Source organism: Lemur catta, chromosome 7, assembly GCF_020740605.2.
Source record: "Lemur catta isolate mLemCat1 chromosome 7, mLemCat1.pri, whole genome shotgun sequence".
NCBI classification, from domain to species: domain Eukaryota; kingdom Metazoa; phylum Chordata; class Mammalia; order Primates; family Lemuridae; genus Lemur; species Lemur catta.
In genome coordinates, this window is record NC_059134.1 from 82,298,761 (window position 1) to 82,323,386 (window position 24,626).

The window sequence follows — 24,626 nt, forward strand, 5'->3', positions numbered from 1 at the left end:
CCTACAGAAGAAAAAGCCTTCATATAGCTTTGGTTTGGACATTGAAAATATTCCACCAAGATTCCTAGTACAGTTTCTGCAATGGCTATAATTTGTAAAATCCAGTAGGAATAGGAGGTGATTATATTGGGCTTAAATCTGAAGAATTGTTTTAGCAGGAATTTTATATGCAAGATTAAATGCTGATCAACAGAGCATAATATTATATTCTGAAGTATGCTAGCAAAAGCAAAATTAATTTTTCTTCTTCTTTTTTTCTTCCCCTGAAATCTTCTGCCATAGCGACTGCATTTGCCTCCAGACTTGTCAGACACGGTGAGCCGCTCAAGCAAACAGGATCTGGCAGAATCCGCCAAACGGCTGGGCCCAGGCTGCAGCATGATGGCCGGAGGCAAGAAGCACCTGGATTTCTAGGGATTCCTCCTTAGTCACTGCACGCAGAATTACATGACACTCTAATTATGATTGCTAATAGCTTATGTAAATATTTTTCTTAACAATTTGACCCTCCAATCCTTGAAAAACACAGGATTGAAAAATGGGGCCACCATTCTTCATTTTTTTTAACCAACTTTTTATACAGAAATAGTACAGCAGAAATACTTTTATTTTAAAATTTTGCCCTATGGCATATTTGGAGAAAATAATTTTATTTTAAATAAATGCAAAAAAAGGGGTCAAAATCTCCAGATGCATTACAGTGGTCATTACATGTACTAAGGCACTGAGTATCATGGGTACATGTTAGAGCAGGTAGCATATAAAACATTGTGAAATTCAAGATAGTATATGAAAATATATTTTCTCTTTATTTCAGAAAAAGCCACTTGCCACCAAAAATGCTAAGGTTTTTTTGTTTTAATGAAAATGTGTTTGCTAATACCTAAAATAAATTTGCATTTATGTATACTGTTATTAAATTGATGAAGACAAAATAATATTTTGGGATTTAGGTTCTATTAAAGATAATTACTCTGCCATAGTAGTTAATAAATATAAAGAATTTGAGTGATAGAAAGAATAGAAAAAAAGAAGTTGATGGTCTTCAGTTTAGTAATCCTAAACAATTGAAGTCAGCACTATGAAATTATGTCAACAGACATAATTCAGGATTGAAATTCAAACTGACAGCTACATTAATGCTAGGATACCAGGGAAAAAACATATACTGAAGCTTGGTGAGAGATTTTTACTGAATATAGGTCTGAGACAAAGTAGAAAAATGAAACTAACTCAGATTTCCATTGTATCACATAAACCTTTTGTTAATTATGAACATTGGTTGAGTATGTAAATTTCTAACCATATAAACGTGTTTTGGGGTGTGTAGCATACTGAACCAGCTTTCATATGAAACACTAGATTTTTAAATCATAGTTCCATATTCTCAAAGCTTTTAACAAATAATAGATAAAAAGTGAAACTTAAAAAGTAACTTGCATATTTAAGTAAAGAGTCTCAATTTTTAAAAAGATATTTAAAAATTCATTGGGAGAAACTGAATTTCCAAAATACATTTTCAAATATCTTAGAATATTTTGAAGCAGTTATAACTAGCATTTTTAAGCAGTTTACTTTTAATATACCACAAATTATACTTTATTTGTTCTTGACACATTGTAGAAAACAAAGACTACGTTTTTAAAACCGTCTACCCAATATGATGAATGTCAGTCACTTAAAAAAAAACCCACTGTAGCATAAACACATACTGTATACAGCTTTTATTCAGAATTAGAATAATTGAATCAATGACAGTGATTTGCCAGGATGTCAAATCTCTCCATCATATCCTGTCACTACCAGTTTATTTTTTGTGATCAAAATCAAAAAGACAACTATTTTGTCACCCACTATTTCATTAGTACTAAAAATCAGGTTTCTCCTTCTATTTTTTTTAGAATGTCTGGTTTATTTTTTTCTTTTCTTTTAATTCTAAAGACACAAATTCTCCCCCATTTTCTTTTCAAAATAAAGTTTCAGAATTGATCTGTCAGTTAAAATTAAAGGGCTTTTTTATTAAGCAAAGGTGCTTTTAAAATTTAAAGCAACTTCAAAAAAAATCGATGTAGTCCATAGATAATAAATAATGTCGTGCAGATAGATACTCCACAAAAGCTTTGATATGTCCTTTGAAAGCATTATGAACAATCTGAATAAATTCAAATGAATATTTTAGTCAGGTTATTATTTTAATAACTCTAACCTTTTTTTTACCGTGTTGTGATTCATTTTATACAAACACACAACGGAACAATTACATAGCATTTGACTCTGAAAAGGAGATGTGAGGTCATCAGATATGTAAATTGCTTGTCAAAATACTTAATAGGTCATTGATTTACTTCCCTAGCTACCATGTCTATAAAATTAACAGCCAATTACTAGTTAATATATGCTTTGCAAATAGATAAATACTATAAAAATTGAATGTGCATATTTGAACCCTTATTTTAAATATAAAAGAAAACTTTTCAAACTCAGTAAAAGTGCATTTTGAACAATAAGAGTACCTGGGCTTTCCAAAAATCAGATCCAAGTGCTTTGTTTTTCTGATTCACTGGACAGGCTTTGTAAAAATAAGCTACTGGAGAGGGATGTATATTTTTGTTTTTCTCTGATAAAAACCCACTCTAAAAATGTGTTTTCCTTCCTTCTGGAAGCACTGTTTGTTATCCTTTATGCTAATAACTTACTACATAAAAATATTGGCCTTCAATAATGGTACTGTAGGTATAGACACCATTGTGATACATTATGAAATATACACTCTAGTAACAGACTTTTTTCAATTATCAACTTGAGTCAAAGATATAAATACTTAAAAACAATGCCAAACATAGTATCTGGAATGTCCTTATATCTTTCAAATGTTTCTAGTATATGAATTTCAAAACCCTACAGGGTATTCATTTCTTACACTAGATTTGTCTTTCCTTAACATGAGGTAAATATTTTGACTACTGCAGTCTGCTCAGGTGCTAGGGTTCTAAGACCTTCTGAATTTCTTTTTAGTAGTCATCAATGTCCACTTTTCTCTTTCTTTCTTCCATTTCTTCTTTATCTCCACCTCCATGATCTTTAAATACTAACACTAGACACACACACATACGCATACAAACGGAGAATGGGGGGGACCCCTATTTACTTGTTTAAGCTCATTATTAATGTCATTTCTAAGACATGTTACTGCTTTCCAAAGATAGTCACCATCAACAGTATCGAAATTAAATAATACTAACCCTAAGTACTTACACCTTGAACTTTAAAACTGAGCAATTAAGTCATTCAGGACCAAGGCGAAAAAATAGATGAGGTTTAGTCTTGAGAAACAGAAAAGAGAAGAATATATGCTTGGCCTTGGGGAGCCAAACATACAGAAAAGAAAAGCCTTTTTTTTTTTAAATCTTGTTAATAATAAAGGCCAGTGCAAAAAAAAATGAGCAGAAGAATATAGACAGAATCCTAAAATGACAAACATTCATAAAACTAAGCTGAATCTTAAAATAATACTGTGTAAATGAATCTTAGGAAACCTAGTTATAATAAAAAAATTAGGAAGAAATGGTTATGTGAGCCACATCAGGAAGCCAGTTGTTTACCATTTAAGAATTAAGAGGCACAGCTTTGGGGGGGAAATATTCTGGAAAATTCATTGCAGTAAAAAGCTTTTTTTTCCTTAAAGTAATTTGAATGTTTATTACTTAAACATTCAGCTCTAATTCTGTTCACCTGGTTTCCCTAAGTCAGTCAAATATGGAGAATAATTTTAGGCTGTTAGTCCTGTGATTCTACTGAGGACCGCACAAATATACAAATATAGTCTCCATCCTGGAAGATGGCATCAAAATATCCCTGCAGATTTCCCATTGATAAATATATAAATACACCTGTCAGTACATAAATAAAAATAAATTATTTCAACAATCAGTAAAAGGCCAATTCCCAGGCACTGCTACCACACAGTGCCTGCCACGCAGTCCCCAAGAGAGTGCCTGGAGCTCTGTTCAGAAAGCAGCTCATGTCCCTAGGGTGTGGGCAGAAGGCAAGGCAGCCATTCCTGTCCTGCTGGACCAGAGGGCTTCTGCAGCTGAGCAGCCGCTTCTCCAGACTAAACCAGGCTATGCCACTCGGCCTTGGCAATCCTGACCCTCAGAGGACACGTATACGTGCCCAAGTGCACACATGCAGGCCCTCGGCTCTCACATCACTCCCCTTCTCCCATTCCCAGCTCTTGCACCTAGTGTGCCACAGCCAGGTCTCCAAAGTCTCTGCTCTCTACACAGCAGAGCTGTGGTCCAGGATTGGCTGCCTGACCCAGGCCCAAAGCATAGCCATTTGGAAACTGTCCCTTTTTGCGGGGAAGAAGCAAGCCAGCCAGCAGCTGCAGCAGACACTCCCACATAGCCCTTCTCTGACAGTTTCCTCAGTACGCGTCCCTCAGGGAATGTAGGCTGCAAAATGTCAGGAGGTAGAAATGTCTGCACAGGCAATAGTACCAACAGTGTATGTGTGTGCACACTCCCCTGCAGAAGTGTGCCGCTGTGCAGTGCAGACTGACATTGACTAAAACTACATGCACTTGTACAAAAACTGCAATCAACTTAGGAAGATGTCTCTAAATATGCAGCAACTCTGGTGGAATAAAATTATTGGCATATTGAATGTCACAGCGATAAATCTCAATTACCTGTTCCTTAACAAATAGTTCCTTAACTAAAAAAACAGTAGATGTTGAACCTAGAAGGTTATGTTTAAATGCTCCAATTAATTTCTATATTTCCGATCATTTGCCTTTGGGAATTAAAAAAAAATAAACAAGCAGGGTCCAATTCAGTGGAAGTATGTCTTTGTCCCCAGAGGTTTCTGCATGTGCAAGCATTTTAATCCAGACTGCCAGAACCCCCAGGCTTTTTACTTTTAGTTTGCAGAAGAAAACTTATCTATATTGACTTATATGTTGCACAGAGCAGACAAATAAAAGTCTCAGACAGGCCTTTTTTACCCAACAAAGGCTTATTTTTTTTCCATCCTTTGCTTGGGCTCAAGCACTCCTGCCCTGCGTGCCGCCACTTTAAACATGATCAGATCTGTGCTTCATTGCAAATAACAACTGACCAACAATGGGCCCTGCTTCATAGATTTGGGAATGTTTGGCTTAAGCTGCCAATGACTGAAGGCCTTTAACTCCCACCGGCCAGTCACAGTCCGCTTTGTTGTTGTCTGTTGATATGTCTGTGCTCATTATTCCTTGACATGCAACATCCCCCCTTCCACCCTCTAACCATCCACAACCGCACAGAAAGCAAGATTCAAATGGGAACAGCTGTAGTGGTTCAATGGGAAATGATGCCTCTTGTGCAAAGGGGAGGGAGACAGAAAAGGGAGAGGGCCTGTTTGAGAAAGGCAACAGCTTTCAGAGAGTCTCGTTTAAGAAATCTACTTTTGAATATACTTCAGTGAAATCATTGTTGAAATAGGCTGACAATGGAAATCTGCCCAGATTGAAAATGCCAGCCCTAATTCAAAAAACAATTCCTAGTTAATAGCTTGTTGCATTTTTAAATTATTTCTGGACTTTGAGCTTTTGAATTAAATGGCTAGCTGGGAAATGTTACCATTTTGTATATATGTTGTGCGTATAAATGGGCACAGATCTACACAGAGCTTTAAGTGGATTTTTTTTTCTAACACATTTTTGATTTATGATATCTGTAAGAATTATTTCTTTAAAGATCATCAGGATGTAAAACAGGATTATGAAAGTAACCATTGGTGTAGAATGTTAATCTAACATGGAAACAAAATTTGTAACACCACACTATAAGGTTAAAAAGAAAATAGTATAATAAAGAAAATACAAAGGCTTTGGCATGGTTTTTACAATCAACAATGGTTAATTTTGATATGTAGTTGTGAACAACTTCAAAACACTTAAGTTTAAAACTCTTGCAAGCACTTTTAATTGATTAGGAATGAATTCTAGATGCACAAAAATGATTGGACTGTGAACAGTAATACAACTATATCTAAGAACAATTAACTTTTGCTGGCCAAAAAAGAAACGTATGATTGCATGAAAATGTGTATAAAACATCTATAGAGTATTCTTGTCAAATATAAATGAAATTAACTTTATTATAGAAATCATTCTGAGGATTTCTAGGGAAGACAAATACTTACATTTTGACATAAAACAAATTGGATTATATCGAAGACACACTCTACCTTTTAGCTATCAACTTTTTTCTTCCTTGAATTTATATCTTACCCTTTTTTGCACATATACTTTATCTGTTAACAACCTTTGGAAAACCAACAGATATTTCTTACATAAATCTAGTGCGTGTTGTTCCAGGTTTAATTATATGCAAAGGAATGATACAAACTTGGAACATCAGTCCATAAAATGAACAGATGGGTAGAAGTATTCGATATATCTTGATAAAACTCTTAAATTCATGGCAAAGCTTGTTGATCATGGTTTCCTTTTTTTAAAAAAACAACTTCATGACCAACACAGATCAAACATCCATCCAGTCTACGTTGTTCTTTTTTTCATTATAACATACAAATGCCCATTTACAAATAATACACCAAAATGAATAAAAGTTTGGATACCAAAATGAAGATTTGTTCCAACTGATATCGTGCCTTCTGTATACAAAGGTCCTTGTTTCAAGTCCATTCCCCAGTGGTAAAATACAGGACACAGTTGTAGAACTGAAGTGCTTCTAACAGCCATTTTCTTTCTTTCCTGAACGCCCAACTGTTGTGTCCACATAGTCACTGACTGAATTAACACAATATTTCCTTTTTTTTTTTTTTTTTACTGTAATCTTGGCCAATATTGAGACATATCAGGTTCACTTCCGGGAACTTGAACTGGAACTGACACACCAGGGGAAATGAGTCCTAGAAGTGGATGAAAGAAATAGCCATGTAGATATTCCTTTTAAGAGACAGGCATGGAGTATGAATTTATAGGCTTTCAAAAGCCTCTAATACTTTCTAACATTTATTACTATATTATAAAGGATTTCAACTGTTACCAAAAAAAGTAGCTTCAGAAACTAGACAAGTTTATTCATACCTATTAATTCCAAGTCCCCCCACCCAAGATAAAAGAAAAAAAAAAACTCTTGATTTGTTTGAATGTTTGGAACTTCAGCAAGAAAACTATCTCTGGAAAAGCACTGTGGTACTTCTTCAGCTGCAGCGAAAGGCCTATAGGAGCTAGGAGGGTGAGAAGTCTTTGAACAAGCACCCACCACACAGCTCAGTGAGCCCTTACTTTTGAGGTTTGGCTAATAATCCGCTCTCAGAAGACAGTCTCAGGCCCTGTCTTCATGCACAACTTTTGTGACCAAATTCAGGAAAAACTACTTTGGTTTTTGTCTGTATGGTGTCAAATTACTAACTAGCTTAACTGAGTTTCCCTTTTCAATCAGTTTTTCCCAGAAATAAAGGCAGCAAAGAGTTAAACACACCCTCACACCAGGCCAAGAGGTTCTTTTGGGGTAAACTTTGAGCGAAGGGAGATCACCTGGCAAAAGAAGTTGTAAAGGCCAGCCCCGTGCAGCCTGCAGAGCAGCGGCTCACCTGTTGAAGTGGTGCCCGAGGTGCCCATTGGCTGACTGTTCATGTGTGTCTGCATATGTGGGGGGGTGTAGGTATCATAACTCCGCCCGTTCACCGAAGGGCTGGTGGGCAGCATGCAGGAGTACGAGGAGGTCTGGCTGGGGACTGGGGGCTGCGAGGAGAAAAGCAAACCTGTGGTTACTGAGAAACACATCACATAGCCCTATCCCCAAGGCTCCCTCCTCCCCAGGAACTCTGCCAACAAGTCTGATCATTAAGGATCCCTTCATGTAAAATATTGGAACTCCATGTGATAAATCTACAATCTGGCCTCCAACTAGTCCTTCCATTGGCCACAGCTGGAGTAAAGCCGTCTGTACACCAAACTTCTAAACCACTGTGAATTCAGACAACAGTTAGCACCATCCATAAATGAATAGGATTTTTGTCCATTTTCATCTCTAACCTTTACTGGCATCTTTAGAGAATCTGTAGTATGAGGACCTCCATTAAAACACATCGCCTCTCCCTGCAAATCTGGATCTATTTGGAAACCCTGTGACCCCCAAATCCCGTATCTCAAGCTTTAGGGCAGAGAGCAGTGGGAGGAGCTCTCAGTAAAGTGTGGTTTAGGGACCTTGAGAACCTTTCACAGCTGGACTCCTGGGATTAAAAATTCTTTGAAGAGGCAGATCCATAATGATCTCAGGTTAAAATGGTCAGAAGTGTCAGTAAATACAATCCAACCCCATCCTGAGAATTAACTGTGGCCGTATGGTGTCAAAAACCCAGAACCAAAAACCCAGATTGGGTTTTAGCCATAAAATTGTGTTGCTACACTCTACATGTTCAGACTGGTAGTGCTGAGATCAACCTTTCTCCTAACTAAATAAGAAATATGCAGAGCTGGGACAAAACCTCTCCTGAGCTCTCACGGAGCAATGCCAGTGCAGCAAACTTGGGATGAATTCATAGACGCATAATGTTGGGAACAGGGAGACAACAGTACAGTTTACTACTCTGCTCTGTAAATGGGAAAAATGTTTAACATTTCAGGATCCACATTCTCAGAGAGGGTGACGCATCAGAGAAGGTTCAGAGGAAGACATTCACCCTTTATAAAATGGTTGTGAAGATTTTGGTCAACAGAATGAATAGATGGACAGACTGGCCCACCCACACCAAAATTCAAAGAGTATTTTTCTCTGAACAGTAAAATCATTTTCATTGTCTTTATGCTTTATGAATGCAAATACTTTTGAATTATATAAATTGTGTGATTTTTTAAAAGTCAGTGTTTACCCCTACACCACTCTGCAATATGGAAACAACACTAATATATGGTAACAACACATTCTGTTATCCTCACAGCAACTTGGATATTGCCACAATATATAAAACTGAACAAGACACTCTGTGGCCTTATTAAAGTCAGATGATGACTGCCAACATCAAGTTCAAAGAGGCAAACAAGCCTTGAGGGCCTTGTCAGAATTTCAGCTTGCATTTGTTTCTAATTCCTACAATCATTTCCTCTAGGCAAACTGACTTCTGGAAAATTCCAGGGCGGTTATAGCAACACCAACTAATGGGCTGTTAATCCCTTAATTTACATCAATTGCACTATCGCCAGTAATATCCAGATGCAATAAAAATAAACATGTAAATAATTCCTATGAACTTGCTTATCTAGCTGCTCCTATGTTAGTCTGAAGACCGTGAAACATTCATTTTGCTGTTATTTGGATTCAAAATCCAGCAAAAGATGTTCAGTGGAGAATAAACAATCTGTGTAACCCCAGAACTGCTTCCAGCAGAGGCACATGCTGGCCAATCTCACACCATCCGACATCTCTAATTGTTGCACAAACAGGAGTCCCAGGAAAACCAAGGCAGACGGCCCATCAGAAGATGGATTTTTTTTTCCCATCAAGAATTCATCCAGTAACAAGGTCTAGTACAGGCCACCACCTGCCTTGTACAACTGACTTCATAAATGGTGAACCTAGTACAGAGCCTCGCGATGCATTTTGATGCATTCACACAATCCACAGCAGAGACACACTAAATTTCCAGCAAACACCTTCTATACCTTTTCTTATTGTAAGACGTACAGAGAAAACTAGCTTTCCCACTATAGAAAGGATATATCACTACGTAAAAATTCCATTTCTGGTCCTTTTTTTCTTCCTCACTAGTTTATCACATATACCATAAATAATGCCCCAAATGCATAGATTATATATTTTATTAATATGAACATATTAACATAAATCCAAATTTAAAAATACTAACCTCTTACTGTCTCACAGTGTGCCAGCATTATTTCCACTTTCTGGTACAAGTTTCACTGCTACCCAAAACATGCCCCAGTACCACCCAACATTGTCAAGCTAACATTATGATAAAAGGCAGATTAACTTGACTGAAGGGATCAGTTTTGGTTTGTTTTTTTTTTTTTTTAAGGGCATGAATCAATGAGTCAATCAATTAAAAGAGATTGGATTGACTGTCTCAGACTTGACTGGTCAGTCCAATCACTATAGTGCAAAAGGCTCCCAAGGGTGCAGACACAGCCAGCGGGGTCTGCAGAGCCCGACCTATTCCTCACTTCTTCTCAGGGTACCGGGTGTCGCTTACTTGCATAGGCAGGTTATTCGCCATCGTGAAGCTGGGCATGGGCGGCAGAGCGCTGTACGTGTTTGTGAGGGCTGTGTCTGTTCGGCCCAACATGGAGCCAGATGTGAAGGAGGAAACTGCAGAGAGAGAGAAATGACAAGTAGTCATGGTGAGAGTCCGAGCCCAGAGCAAGCAGGTTTAAACGCACTTATTAGCAGCATTACGATTTCAAATTACCAGGTGTGGTGGGTTGTGGGATTGGTTGGTAGACACTGGTGCTGAAACTACTGCTGATAGGAATATGACTAGGGGTGTTGCTGGCCTGTCTTCTCTGATTCCTCAGTTTTTCTTCTCTTCTCCATTTGGCCCTTCGATTAGAAAACCATACCTAGGGAGCAGACAGAATAGGTTAACCCTGTGCTGACCCCAAGCCAAGCCCACCCAACACCTCCATCGCCGCCCTCCCCACCTCCATGGCAGCAGATTATTTAGTAGATTGAACCTGTTACTATTTATATAAATAAATATAACGTGCCCTTTAGAAGCACGTTTGTCTCTAGGAACGGCAAGTGGTATGAACTACAAAGCGTGAAACCACACAGTCCCTGGGTACCTGTATTCTTGCTTCAGGTAGATCTATTTTGGCTGCTAGTCTTTCTCGGGCAAACACATCTGGATAATGGGTTCTCTCAAACTCTGAAAGAGTAAGTTATTTTCTATGTTGCGCCAGAACTACACAAAATATGTTGACCAAGCCCTGGATCAAGCTGATTCCCACTCCCATCACCTCCAGCCAATTCCCCTTAAAATCCTTTGGCTATTAGTGTTGACTGTGCTTGGAAGAACTTTCCCACCAGAACCAAGTTAAATTTTCTTTGGAATGATATTCAATGACCCTTCAGTGGCCTGAAATAGCCAAATCGTCATTTTTTCTTTGTAAGTTAGACTTCTAGTCTTTGAATTACTGGTACATGAAAAGAAGAAAGAAGACACACACACACGCACACACTCTGAAAAGATGCCCAGAGAAAATAAAAAGACAGAAAGAAAAAAGAAACCTTTTCAGTCCTCTATGCAAAGGGCCCTGGCTAAATTTAGCTCTTTGTACTGAAGATGTGGCATTTACTTTGATTTACTGCTTCTCTACTTTGAAAAACTCTATCACCTTTCTCCAGGGCCTCAATTTGCTCTTGGGTAAAGGATGTTCTATTTCTTTGTAGCTTCCGCTTCAGCTGAAGTCGCATTTGAGCCTCGTCTGAATCTTCTCCATTGGAGCTGATAGAGTTGGTATTCTCTCCCCCTCCTTCCTGTTGCTGGCAGCCATCTGGAACAAAAAGAATAGGACGGTAAGAGAAATTTGGAATAACTTGGAGCCTCCAAAAGGGACATGGTATAGTCTTAAGCTCCAAGAGCAGTATATTCTGACAGTCTCACCAAAACATTCCCAAGGTAACTAAGTATCAGCCTTCTTTCAATAAAAGACATTCGAGACATTAGTTACCTGGCCCACATTTTATTTCTCTCTGTTTTTATCAAGATGAGTCTTTACAGTACACACAGAGTGGCATTTCTTTGAATGACAAAATAAGCACTGAAGTTTCCAATTAAAATGATCTTTCATTAGTAACCCTGACGCCCCAAATGCCTCACTCAGTTCCCTTTCCCTACAGAATGTATTTACCTATGGCTGTGTTGGGAAAATAGAAGAGTGATGTTCAAGATTTCAGTTGATCTATAATCAGTAATTCCTATCTAATCAATTAGATGTTGATAGGTTTGTAGAAAATGCTATTAAGAAACCAAACCAAGCTTGTAATCTTTTAAAAAAAATATTTATCTAGTTTTTATTTGAATTCTGCACAGTCAATTTCATTTTAAAGGTTGTGAATTTAGAAGTGCTCGCATTGTTCTGCAGTTTTATTCAACTATTGTATGAGTGCGCTTCGCCTTGACACCTATTACGAGCACAGCTGTAATTATATCATCACCAAGAACAGGCTATAATTGCTGAAAATGGAATTTTATATTTAGATAAAAGGACTGTCCATTCTTTGTAATGTGTTGCACCAGAGAAAAGTAAGATTTCTTTTAAATTTTTAACGTGTAATTTTAAAAAAGAAATAGTAGAGAGTTCACTAACTAGCTAAATGTGCTATGCTGCAGCTGAATCCTTGGCATATCATTTAAGTGGTACATTTTTAATTAGGGCATTTCCACCACTTTTAATGTAATTTCTATCATTAAACAGGGGAAAGTTTTATTGTTTTCCCTTGCCGCTCGGAGGGTGAGATGTGCACTTGGGCTAGTTGTCTCTCGCCTTGCACCTTGCCTGTGAGGCCAGAGCCGGTCTGAAGGGAAGGACTCAGGCCCTGGCTGGGCCTCCAGCGCCACTGCAGGCTGGGTGCTGGATCTTGGGTCCTGAGGCCCCCAAGGGATATCAACTGGGCTGCCCCACTCCCTATCCTGGAAACTTGGCCAGTTGGCGGGGGAGGAGCCACTAGGAGTGCCTTGGTGGGAATCGACTTGGCCAGGAATATCATTTATAACCAGGAGACAATAGGCAGTGCCTTCAAAGAGTTCAGGGAATTGTGACAGGATCTAGTGGGATCTTTTCAGGAACTTTGAAATGTTTTAAAACCCCAACTTTCTCCCCCATTTAAACAGGCGGATTCATCGGCACTGGCCACCATATGGGCCCTTGGAGATCTATTGAGATGACCACCAACACTTGAATAGCGAGGGGCTGCTTTTCAGCGCCGCACAATGCCCTGCGAGTAAGGGAAACTATTAAACTCCTGGGGCAGGAGCGTTGGCAAACTTTCGTGGGCAGAATTTTGAGGCTACAATGAGTGCGGACAACAAAAGGATTCTCTTGAGGCGTGCAGCGGGCCACATTGTGTTACAAGAAGCCCAGTCAACAGACTTTTCAGTGAAGTGTGTTAACCCCTCTGCTCTGCTATCATTAATCACTGTCCGAAGAGCGGGCGCCTCGGTGCTATTTAGGGCGCTTGGCTGGGGGGCTGGAGGGTGGATGGGGGGCCAGGGCAGGGGGTGGCAGGAGGCAGGGAGGATGGATGGGGACCAGGCTGGGTGTGTTTGTGGCGGATGGGAGGAGGCAGGAGGGAGACCTGGGTTGGGGGTGGGGGAGGGAAACAGGGGGGAAAGATGAGGGGAGGGAGAAGGAGGGAGAAAGAAGACTCAAAAGAGACAGACGTCAGAAAGGTATAAGAAGAAAGGACGGAAAAGAATGAGGAGACAAGAGGGTCGAACAAGAGCGGGAGAGAGAGGAAGAAGAGGACAAGGGGGAGAAAGAGCATTAGTAAATAAGCAAGCTGTGGCTCTATTTTGGGTCGTCCTGCACTACATCAGAAGGGGGGAGCCGGGGCAGGGCTACTTAGCGGAGGGTGACAGGCTTGCTCACGACTCACGTGTGCAGGCACAAGTGTCTGTGCTAATTTACTGCCCCAAGTTTCTGGGTGACTTTTCGAAGTGTTTTGCTCCCCTCCTTATTTTTGGGTTTGGTGAACCAGGAAGACTAGAAATAACCCTTTCTGTGCCAATAGCAAGGCAGATCAGTTATGGCTTTTGGAAAATACAAAAATCTGCACACATCAGGAATTTTGGGTGGGGGTGCTGAGGAGGACACAGTCCCTATCTCTCAGATGGTCACTCATACCCCTGCCTTCCAGGAGGCCCCACCCCAGTCCCTTTTCTGGCTCATTCTATCTTGCCAGTGAGACAAAGCTGCCTGAGTCTCCCTCAGAAGACCCCTACAGATAGCATTCTCTGCTCTCCTTTGCCTATTTGACATTTTCTAAATTTTAAAAACATGGAGATTCATAATCATATTTCTCTCTCTCACACACACACAAACACACACACACACACACACACACACACACACACTCTTACACACATGGGAATGCTATAGTCACCCAGGGCTGGCATTTAAGGGGAGAAAAGTCAATAGCGAAAGGGGAGCTAGATTTTAAATCTTTAAGAAAAAAAAAAGTGGAATTAGCAGCAAGAAGAAACCCGTGGCTGCAGGATCCCTCCACGACCCTGGAGAGCAAGCGTGCACTATTGAAAATTTGCTTGCTACTTTAAAAGTGGCAACTGTTTGCAGCCAGACGGTCACCGGTGACCAAGTAGTCACTGTCAGATTGGGTGCCTTTTTTTTCCCATTTAGTGGCTTTACCTTCCACTCTTAAAGCTTTTAACAAAATAAAACTAGAAGTTGGATCTCAAATTCCCCACATGATAAACCTAAGCGGTAGACAATTAAGATATCTTCTTTAAAAGGCGCCCCCTCGGAGTCGCGCAAAGAAGGGGCCTTCAATGGGTGCCGTCCACCTTGCAGCCTAATCCGTGAGAAGGCGAGTGAAAGCGCCTCCCATTATCCCAGCCCCAGGACCATCTGACGCTGGGGATAGGATTTGTTTCCTGGAAGAAGGAGAAGAGAAAGAGAGAGAGACAGAAAAAAAAAAAAGACGCTGGGAAATAAAATCATTCCTTAGTTTCTTAGTGTCTTAATCAGTGAGGCGGAAAACAAGCAAGAAAAGATAGCAACCCGGTTGCGGCACCTTTTCAGCTCTGGAGCGCGGATCAAAACATTGTAGCATCTGTTGAAAGAGAGACTGACTAAATCCTATAGAGGGCCTGGGTATTATGGGGGGTGGGGGTGGGGTGAGGGGAGGAGATAAGAAAAAGTGTCTCCGTGATCCCTAAAACCACCAAATCGCTGGAGAATTGGGGCTGGATAGAGTTGTCTCTTGTTGTTGTCAGCCCACATCTTCACGATTTTATTCACTGCCGCATGGCGTTGATCAGATGGAAACCATATTTGTCTCCCTCTGAGACCTAACCTCGCCTTATGCTTTTGGAGTAATGGACTCTTTAAAACCCAAGAACGGCTTCCTGGGCCGGGAAAGGGGGCCAGGGAGGGAGGGGGACCCTCTTAGCGCCGAAAGGCCTGAGGATTCCGCAGGATCGTGAGCGGAAGCTCGCCTCCAGCGCCCGAGCGAACCGAGGGTGACACGCGTCCTCCCCACGCAGCTGGGGCTACGGGTTGTGCACCTGGGGGAGGAGGCACAAGAACGGGGGTTTTGGAGGGGGAATTGGCAGTTGACCCAGAATTTTCTAGCAACTAGGCACGTTAAAGTTAAAAGCTCCTGAACTAGCGCCACCTCCGGCCTCAACCATCACCAAGAGTTTAGCAGGTTAGACTCTCGCTTCCTGTCCTCACGCTGCCAGGGACGAAAATTTGCCCTAATCGGGCGCCACCTCTGGTGGAAGCCGCTGCCCTCCTCTTCTGTCTCGGCGCCAGGAAGCGGGAAGGCATATCCACCCCCTGCGCCCCAAGCAAATGTGAGCCCTCCACCCGGGAGGCCCGGAGTTGGAGGCTCTGGACTCAGCGCCCCCATCCTCCAGCCCTTGGCCACTGTGTCCTGCGTCCCTCCCCAAGACTTCCTGCACCAAGTCGGCCAGACTCTTGGCGGGGGGAAGGGGGTCACCAGGACTTAAGATTGCTGGGGGCGGAAGGTGGACGTTGTCAGGAGCGCGAGTGCGAAGTTCCGGAGTCATTTGGGTGTGTCCAGTGTGTGCACCTGGGAATCCTACAGTTTCAAAGGTCAGGCGGGGTTGGGGTTGGCTACACTCAGCTGGGTCAATCGCTAGCCCCACCAGAGGCTGGAGTCGGCCGGGGCCTGGGCACCCGCTGCGCTCCCGGAGGCCGCGGGGTTCAGGCCCTCGCGGGCGGGGTCGCCCAGGGGAGCCCGGGCCCCGCGCGTCAGGAGGCCTCGGCCGCCGAGTGGCCGCGCCGGGAAACAAGAAGCGAGCGCTTTGCTCCCTATCTTCCCAGTGTCCGTCCTATATTGTTTTCTGCTCTTAAAACTGACATGTCTAATTGGCAATTGGTGCCGAATCGTGTCCAGAGGTCTCTTGTGGAACATTTCTACAGCTGTCTCCTTCAACTAGACGCTTATTCATGTCGCCTTAATGAGAAACAAAACGTTCTCTAATGAGCAATTACAGAGCGACAGGATTGTTCCCATAACAAATTCTTGCGAGTGACAGAAGCATCCTTTGTACCAGATATTTCGCATACTGTTACCGATTTTCCCTTCCCTAGCCCGACTCCACGGAGGCGCCGGGCATCCGGAGCCGGTCCGAGAGCGCACGGACGCGCCGGCAGCCTCCTCGCCGTCCCGCGGCCGCCCCCGGCCCGGAGCCCCCAGGCTCCGTTGTGCTCCTGGGAGTGAGACGCCACGTCCCATTATCCCGCATATTATCTCCTTGTCACGAGGACAACAAATACCGATTAATCTTCAGAGTAAACTGTTTCCTATTCTTGACCAAGCTAGGTCGGTGTGCGTGTGCAGGGGGGTGGGGGGGCAACTGACCCCCTTCCCCAGCCGCTCCTCTTCCTCCAACCCTTCGCACGGAACCTGGGGCATTCCAGGGCAGATCTCGCCTTCCAGCCCCAGAGCCGCTCCCTGCACCCCGCCGTCCTCCTCACAGTATCCTCACCCCACCACTTCTACGTAGTCGCCACCCACAGAGAGTGTAGACTGGGGGCCCGGAGGGGTGGAGGGAGGAGGGGGAGGGGCAAGGATGGTGGAGTTGTTTTAGTTGGGAGACCACCACTTCCAATGCCCAATTCTCCGCTCGGCCCAGCATCTCCCTGCTCACCTCCGATGCACCCTACTCATAGTCACATAATTTGTCAATTATGGCAAAAAGCAAAACGATACAATTATGTTTACCTCCCAGTCTGTCAGTGTGTTAACTTGTCACACTTCTACAGCAAGGGGCTCTCCGTGCATTTTAATGTCAAACTTGAATAATGCACCACCGGGCTTGCTCTTACACGTGCACATACTCCTGCCCACAAACACACACACACCGGCCATGTTCATACTACTCTTGTCACGCACAACCCTCACATTCCCAGGTCAACAGATGGTTCAACAACAACACCTACATACAGTGTAAGTTGATGTGTCCCAGGCCCTTGAATGCAGTCTTCCCTACCACATTCCCCAAGCACAGAAACCCAGAGGAGGAAAAGGCTGGGGCAGGAGAGGGTAGGCAAGGGGCTGCATATATATGGAGAGTTGGGAGGATGGCTGCGTGGGTTTTACCTTGCGTAGGTTGCCCTGGCACCGAAGTCCCCGGATACCAACCCGGGCGGGTGCCCCAGCTTCCGGTCTGCCCGTTCAACATCCTTAGTTTATCATACATGCCGTCTGCGCCCATCTGTTGCTTTTCGCTAGCCAGGTTGCGAAGAACTCTGTTTATTGATGACACCTGCAAATCAAACCAAAATCAAACTAAATGGTAGTGTCTCCGGAAGACACAGTCACCCATCTCAGCTCACCCACTGCCTTAAAAACCCTCAACACATTTAAAAGCCTGGGACAGTGGGTGGATTTGCAGATACACTGTGGAAAAAAAATGACAGCCACCACTCTTGGCATGGAAATTGAGTTGGGTAGAGAACTGGGAGAAGGGGAGTCCTTCGCCGTTGCTCGGTATCTCTGGTGACCTAACTCACATGATAGATTTGCTTTGTTAAAACACTTCCCGAAAAAAAAAAAAAAGATTTAGAAGTGGTTTAGAGCTTTCTTTCATTTTATTTGTTTTATATTAGGGTGGAAATAGGTGTGTGACACCTGAAGGAAGGTTCAGGCAGGTGGATTTGGAGGAAGTTAGAATCTAGTTTTCATTTTCATTTTCCTTCTTGATTCATGTACCTTTCCCCAGGTGCCTCTGCCCTTTGTTTTGCAGCATGCAAATGAAGTGAACGACTTCCCACACTTGACTCCCATTTTCCAGACAGTCAAAAAGGTCAGGGCATTCCTCTCGATACCCCCAGGTACAGAGGAGACAAATGTGGAGTAGGCAGAGGACAGAGACAGAGCTACACTGGGACAGAGGAAAGTGGGAGGAGGTAAAGAAGAAGGAGGTAAAGAGAGAGCATGGAGCTTAGGTTAGGGGGGGCAAATGTCCTCAGTGAACTTACACTTGGTATGTTATCGTTGGTACAGACCCCCTCGGACAGTAATCTGTCTCGGATTTCCCAAGCAAAGATGGACGGGCACTCCCGCTTATACTGGGCTATTTTGCTTACAACTTCTGGAGTCGCTACTCTCGGTTTACTACCACCGATTGCCCTGGGTCTGATGGAGCCAGTCTCGTAATACCTGCCCAGAATCTTACTCACACATCCGTTGGACACCTGCATAGGGGAAGTGGACAGAAAACCACATTATTAATAATTTCAAGACAAAAATAAAATTGTTTAAGTATGCATTAAACAATGACAAGCTTACGTTTTGATTGTCCAGCACTTGGACTTTTGCATCTGCATGGGTCTATAACACAAAAATATACCTTCAATGGTATGAGAACTTACTGTAGAGAGCTTTTTTTCTTAAAATTACATCTGTAGCCCTAAAAACTACAAATATGATACTTTCAAACAGTTTGAACTAAAAAACTAATTTAAAGTTTTTTTTCAAAAAACTGTTTCTTAAAACACTGCCTGAAGATGCATCAAAATGAAGTCAGATTAAATTTTTTGTGCTGATCTTGCTTAAATTGGTGTTATGTTTTAAAGAGCAAAGGGGAAAAATAAACTGCATTTTAACTTCTTTTTCCTTAAAAAAAAATGCCCAATTGAGTAAATCTGACTTAGGGAGGGGTAAATAGCAGTTGCCCTTTAAAGTCAATATATGTTCTTCATAAACATGAAGAATGAAAACAAATATCTGATAATCTGAGGTAAGCATGGGATGGGGAAGAGCGGAATGAAATTATGCCGGTTTATATATCTCAGCTCATTACAGTTCATAAACTGTTATCGCAATGAATGTCTTTACCAAATGAAAAAACGTTTTTTTAAAAAAAAAATCACAGTTTTTTTTGCTTAAGCAGATGAGTTATCTTATGTAACTGGCCCAGGTTGAAAGAAATAGGGAAGGATGGTGGAAGGAGAGGGGAAAGCCGGAAGGCAGGGGAGTGGGGTGGAGACTGGGGACTGAGGACTGGGGTGGGTGAGGGTGGGGAGTCCATAATTAGCAGCATTTACAGTAAGAAATGAAGAGAGGGCGTTGAGAGTGGAGGGCCGCGGGAGCGGCGAGTGGGGCGGCGCCGGGAGGATCACCTGCAGAATTCGGGAAATGTCGCACGGCCGGGCCCCGCTGTGAGCTAGCTCTACAATCTTCTGCCGGGTGGAGTCCGGCAGTGGCCGCCCGTTGACAAAGACACCACCGAGCTGATTCACTCCGCTGTGACCTGAGGAAAGGGAGAGTAGGAAAGGAGAGGAGAGCAGAGCAGAGTGAGGAGGGAGAAGAGGAGGAGGAAGAGGAGGGGGAAGGAGAAGAGGAAGAGGAAGAATAAGAGGAAGAAGAAAAAGAGGAGGAGGAGGAAGAGGAAGAGAAGACAACCACAATGCATCCTCAGCCCTCTGCCAACCCATGCCAACCTCGGCGATCAGGTCCCTGCTATAGATCAAAAAAAATGACAACCGGACCACCAGCCATGCGGGGCATCAGGCAGCCCAGCCCCAAACACAGTCGTGCTCCTGCCCGCTGGACTGCAGAAGCCACGGAGTCAGACACATGCCAAGGAACAAGAATCATGTGCCTCACTACCACCATCACCCCATCAGTGCCCCCCAGCCCGCTGCCCTCTTCATAAACACTCTAGAACCCACAAAGTGCAAATGACCGGCTCTAAGGTTCTCCTCCCAAAGATCTCCTTTGAGTGTCACTGAAAACCGTGAGTTCTTCAGAACCCACACTGAATCTCCAAGGTCTCTGCAGTGTTGCAACAGTGATAAGCAAATCCTACAGCCCTTCAGTGCTCCCTTGGACGCCAAAATCCAGAAATGTTTGCGTCACAATCCAAACTCTGGCGAAGGCCCGGCACAAACACCAGGTTTGGTTTAGTCTAGTTTAGTTTTAATAAGAGAAGGGAAGGGAGCGGAGTAGAGGAGAACCAGAGCAGCAAATCTGTGGCTAGTGAACCCCAATCCTGGTCTCCGCACCTCCACTGCCGAAGTGAGAGTCAGCCCCCGCTCGGCTTCAGCCACGAAGGAGACGGGCTGCCGCAAGTAAGGCCGAGAGCCGGGGGTCTGCGCTCTCCGGCCACTGCTCGCTTTACTTCCGCCGCTGAACTCCGCCCTCCCCTCAGCCAAGGACAAATATTAGCAAAAATCAAAAACAGAAAGGAAAAAGAAAAGACCACATTACAGCGTCCCCCATCCCTCCTTTATCTTTATATCTCACCACCTCATCCTATTGTCCAATCTTAGAGAATAGGGAGAGGGAGTTAGCACCTCTCTGTAGCCCCCTCCCCAAAAACCACAGGCACACATACAAAGCCAATCGCCAATTTCCACTTCCTTAAAAATCTCCAACCTGCAGCCCCGACTCTAGAGAGCAGCCCTCCCTGGAGAAGACGTGGCTCCCTGCTCGGCTCTTCTCTCCTCTCCTCTCTTCTCCTTGGAGCCTCCTGATAAATTGACTCCAGGAGCCTGAGCTTCTTAGCAATAAATAAGCTCCAAATATAGAAGAGGGGGGAAAATATGATGAGCCTCTCTGACATTTGTCTTTAAAATAAAACTAGCTGCACGTCAAGTTTGAGCTTAATTTCTGGAAATAGGCGGAAGTCGCTCCGGATCATGCATGGAAGGCTAATTGAAAAGATCAGTCGGGGCGCTTGTGGCAGCCTTGTCACTTTGTGACAGTGCTCCGCTCCGGGAAATTGCATCGTCACGACAAACGGGACCGTGATAAAACGACCCTTTCCGTCCCTATTTGTAGATCACTCAGATGAGATTGAACTGCACTCGTTTCCCCTTCGAGGGGAGCCGCATTTTCAGGATAGCCGAAGGCTTGGGGCTGGCGGGGGTGCTCACTGAGGGTGGGGCAGAGCCTCAACTCGATGAGAAGTGACAGGCGTTTGGAGGATCTGGGCTGCGGCCGGGCCCAGCGCATGCGGGGACATTGCGGGGACACCACTTCTCCAACAGAGTAAGGCCTAGTCCGCGCTTCCGGTTTCTCCTAAATTCCCTTTATTGCCTTCCTTTGCCTGACAATTTCTATCTGGCGCTCCAGCTACCGAGCCCCACCTCTGGGCAAAGGAAGCCTTCCCGGAAAAAGAAAGGCTGTCCCAGAGAGACCAAGAGACACTTTCCAAACTTCACGCATAGTCAGGGCAATTCCCAGTCTACGGATGCCAAGGCGTGTGAGGCCGCCTAAACCTAGACCTAGACCTCCCTCCTTTTCCCCCATTGCAAAAAACAACAACTTGCACGCCACCTCCGCAGCTACGGCTGGCGGGTGCTCGCCCAGCAGACGCCAGGGCCAGGGGCGCCTCTGCCAGCGTCGAAATGGCAGTGAGGAAACGCAGCTCTAAATTCCCCTTCAAAGGTTAAGCTTCAATCATTGTGTCCCTTCCCTAGGGACGGCTGGCGCTCTCGCCCAGTGGTGATGATTATGCGCCTAGAATTCGACCGCGAAGCATCTAATAGGAAAACATATGGTGTCAATTTGGATGCTCCGCGCCTCGCGCACAGCCGGGAACGAGCGGCACAAAGCCCTGCGGGCCAGTCTGCGACCCCGCGCCCCTCGGGGCCCGCCAGCCAGGCCGCAGCGGCAAACGCTCAGCGCTGCCCGCCCTGGCCGGGGCCCACCCGAGAGAGCCTGCGGCTGGGGAGTCTGAACTCCAGGCGGAGAACTCAGCCGCCGGGGCGGGGGTGGGGGGTGCCTCCTGGGCCAAGCCCTGGGATCCGGCAGGTTCTGCACAACTACCGCCACACAGCTCGCCACCTTTGTGCCCTTTCCTGAGCTTCGTGCCTACCAGGCCCGGAGGCGCCAGGGGGCGACCAGCGTTTCCAGAACAGAAGGCTAAGGCGCTGGAGACCCTCTTAAGTCTTCGCTGTTCGGCAAGGGCAGGTTGCTAGAAGATTTAGGCCTTTCCACACACCCAGTACTGTTGAGCTCTGAAGCCCTGTACCTCAACCCGGTTTCACTGGGCCTCCAGGCTTCCAGGCCCGAGCTCTAGACTAGCCCTGCCACATACTAGCACCCACCGACCAAGCAGGAAGGTGGGTGGGAGCCCAAGGGGTCTGGGCAGAGGAAAGAAGGGAGGCACAAGAGCCATGGAATCAAAAGCACCTGGGCCTGGGACGACCAGGACCCACACAGTTGCAGCTGGCAGGGCAGGGCTTTTCCAGTTCCTGGACGCAGCCCCCACCTTCTTCCCACACCCAGTAAACCCTCCCAAGCCCTGTAACAGCCCCACGGTGCAAGTCTGCCACCCCACCCCTCTGCTAGGCCTGGGTGCTCTGCTTCCCTTCTAGGCCCATAGCTGGGGTGGGAAGGGGAGGAGCTGCCCTGAGAGTGACTTGGGGAGGGAAGCCCCTCATCCTGCCCGGTCGGTGGAGACATTCAGTCTTGGCTAAGCCCAAAGGGGCCTCCTTTTCCTCGCGCAACTTGGAGAAACCTTCGCCCCGCCCTGCTCAGCCCAGCCCCTCTCTCCGAGGTCAGAGCCCGGGCAGGGGCGGGGAGGGGGTGTGAGTTACAGGATTTGGGGGGGGGGTTTCTCTACAGCAGCTTCGAAAACTCGAGAGGGCTGTTCTTAAGGGCCCAGCCCCTGCCCTTCCAGGATCGGGAACAGCAGAACAAACGCCCTCCCCTCCCGGGCTGCCGGCCTCCCCTCCCGGGCTGCCGGGAGCGGACGGGGGCGCAGCCGGCGCTGGTTCCCGGGCCTCTTCCCTCCAGCGGGCGGCCTGGCCAGCGCCGCCACCGCGAGCCTCTGCGCCCTCCGCTGACCCGCGGGTCCGCGCGCCCACAACCCGAAGTCCAAAAAAGACCAGAGGCACTTACTGTTCTGCATGCTGGCGCTGGATGGGGGCCGCGGGATCCCACGGGGCTCGAATATGGGTCTCTGTTTGCAAGAAAATAGGAGTTAATCCTGGGCTGCCGCATCAAGTAGGCCTGAACTCCCGGGCCAGGACAGGAGAATCTCCCTTCTTTAGGTATTGATCAGCCGCTTGGGGCGATCTGAGGGTCATCCAGCTCTGCCAGTGCATACAAAATCTACCCGCTGAGTTTCAAACAAAATACTCCAATATTCCCAATCCATTTCCTCCAAATCCTTTTGTGGTTAACCCTTTAATCAGGAGAACCCATGACCCAATTTTCAATTTCATCTTCCATCTGAACTATAATGAAGAAGTATACTGAAATAGTTTGCTTTGACTTTTTCTGTTTTTTGAGCCCAAAGCAGCCACTGCAGAACTTGCCTGAAATCTGGGATGTCTGTCCACTCTTACAATAAAAGGCCTCACACATCTGCGCGTCCCTAGTTAAAGTCTTCCCCCTAAGACAAAACAGAAGGAGAGAATCGTATGTCAAACTGTGGCTCAAACGCATAGGCCCATGGGCTCTCTGAGCCCCACCCTCAGGAAAAAAAAATGTGCAACTGGGGTTCAATCAAACTGCCATAAACTCTAAATCTCAGCATTACACCCACATTTCCAGCAGCCTCTCCCACAGAAGTCCCCACCCTTTGGAAGAGGCTGCTCTGGTCTGGCTTGGGAGAAGTGGAGAATCTGATGAGTTGGGGTCCCACTTTGTAAAAATATCAAGAACCATGGAAAGGAGAAGGGGGAAACAGGAGGGATAGTGGAGAAAAGAGTAGAGGCCAAGAGCTGGGGAGCAGGAGTGGAGACTAATACCTAAAGTTTGGAGGTGAGGGAAGGGGACCTCCAAACTTCATGGCTCCTGAGGGCAGAGGCTAGAGCAGTTTGGGAGGGCTGCAGGGGCCATATTTCCTCTTTCCGTAAGGAATTTCACCACCTCAGTTGTCCCAAGATCCCCAGAACCCAACTCTCTGGTTACCCCTTTATCCTTCATTCCTTCCTCAAAAAAAAAAAAAAAAAAAAAAACTTTCCCGTAGCCCCTTCTCCATCTATCTCTTAGCTCTTTCTGAGACTTTGAAAGTGTCAAGCCCAACTTTTTCCCCCAAACCTCGCTTATTGTGATTAACTCCTCTTTTGGCTTTTAGATCTTCCCCTCTTTTACTGTACTGTGACACACGCTGTCTACCTCGCCTCACTGCTTTAAAAAGTACGAACAGGAGGGGGTGAGCGTGGTCGACAAAGCCTACAGACAGCAAACAATGGCTTCTATTCTCTGGCTTTCCTCGAACCCAAGGAGCAAAACCAAGTCTCCCTAACCAGCAACACAGTTTCCAACCAAACGTACCAACAACCTACCAACTCACAAAGGGAACAGAGGGACACTTCTAGCTCCATAAGTCCTGACCCACTGCAGGTCCTCCAAGGCTCACCCTCCTCCACCCCCTCCCCTACCTTTCCCTAAATCAGATTCTTGGGAGAGTGGAGAAAATAG

General features: G+C 45.0%; 2 protein-coding genes across 3 annotated transcripts in view; one reads left to right on the forward strand and one right to left on the reverse strand.

Annotated features, from left to right (window-relative positions):
* The window catches only part of ELP4 (elongator acetyltransferase complex subunit 4), a 209,775-nt gene extending 209,088 nt beyond the window's left edge, over positions 1-687 (forward strand). For both annotated transcript variants that reach the window (XM_045557731.1, XM_045557732.1), the window contains exon 10: positions 283-687. In XM_045557731.1, coding sequence (XP_045413687.1) covers positions 283-414 — 132 coding nt within the window. In that variant the 3' untranslated portion in view covers positions 415-687. The remainder of the gene's footprint in view (positions 1-282) is intronic.
* A 6,110-nt stretch (positions 688-6,797) lies between these two features.
* On the reverse strand, positions 6,798-23,564 carry PAX6 (paired box 6). Its single transcript, XM_045557730.1, is given in 13 exon segments — positions 6,798-6,915; positions 7,603-7,753; positions 10,222-10,337; positions 10,438-10,588; positions 10,814-10,896; positions 11,366-11,524; positions 17,343-17,508; positions 18,224-18,439; positions 19,367-19,497; positions 20,252-20,280; positions 20,282-20,392; positions 23,097-23,157; positions 23,516-23,564. Coding segments are annotated over 13 exon segments (1,509 nt in total). The 3' UTR covers positions 6,798-6,829.
* Positions 23,565-24,626: the final 1,062 nt, after the last annotated feature.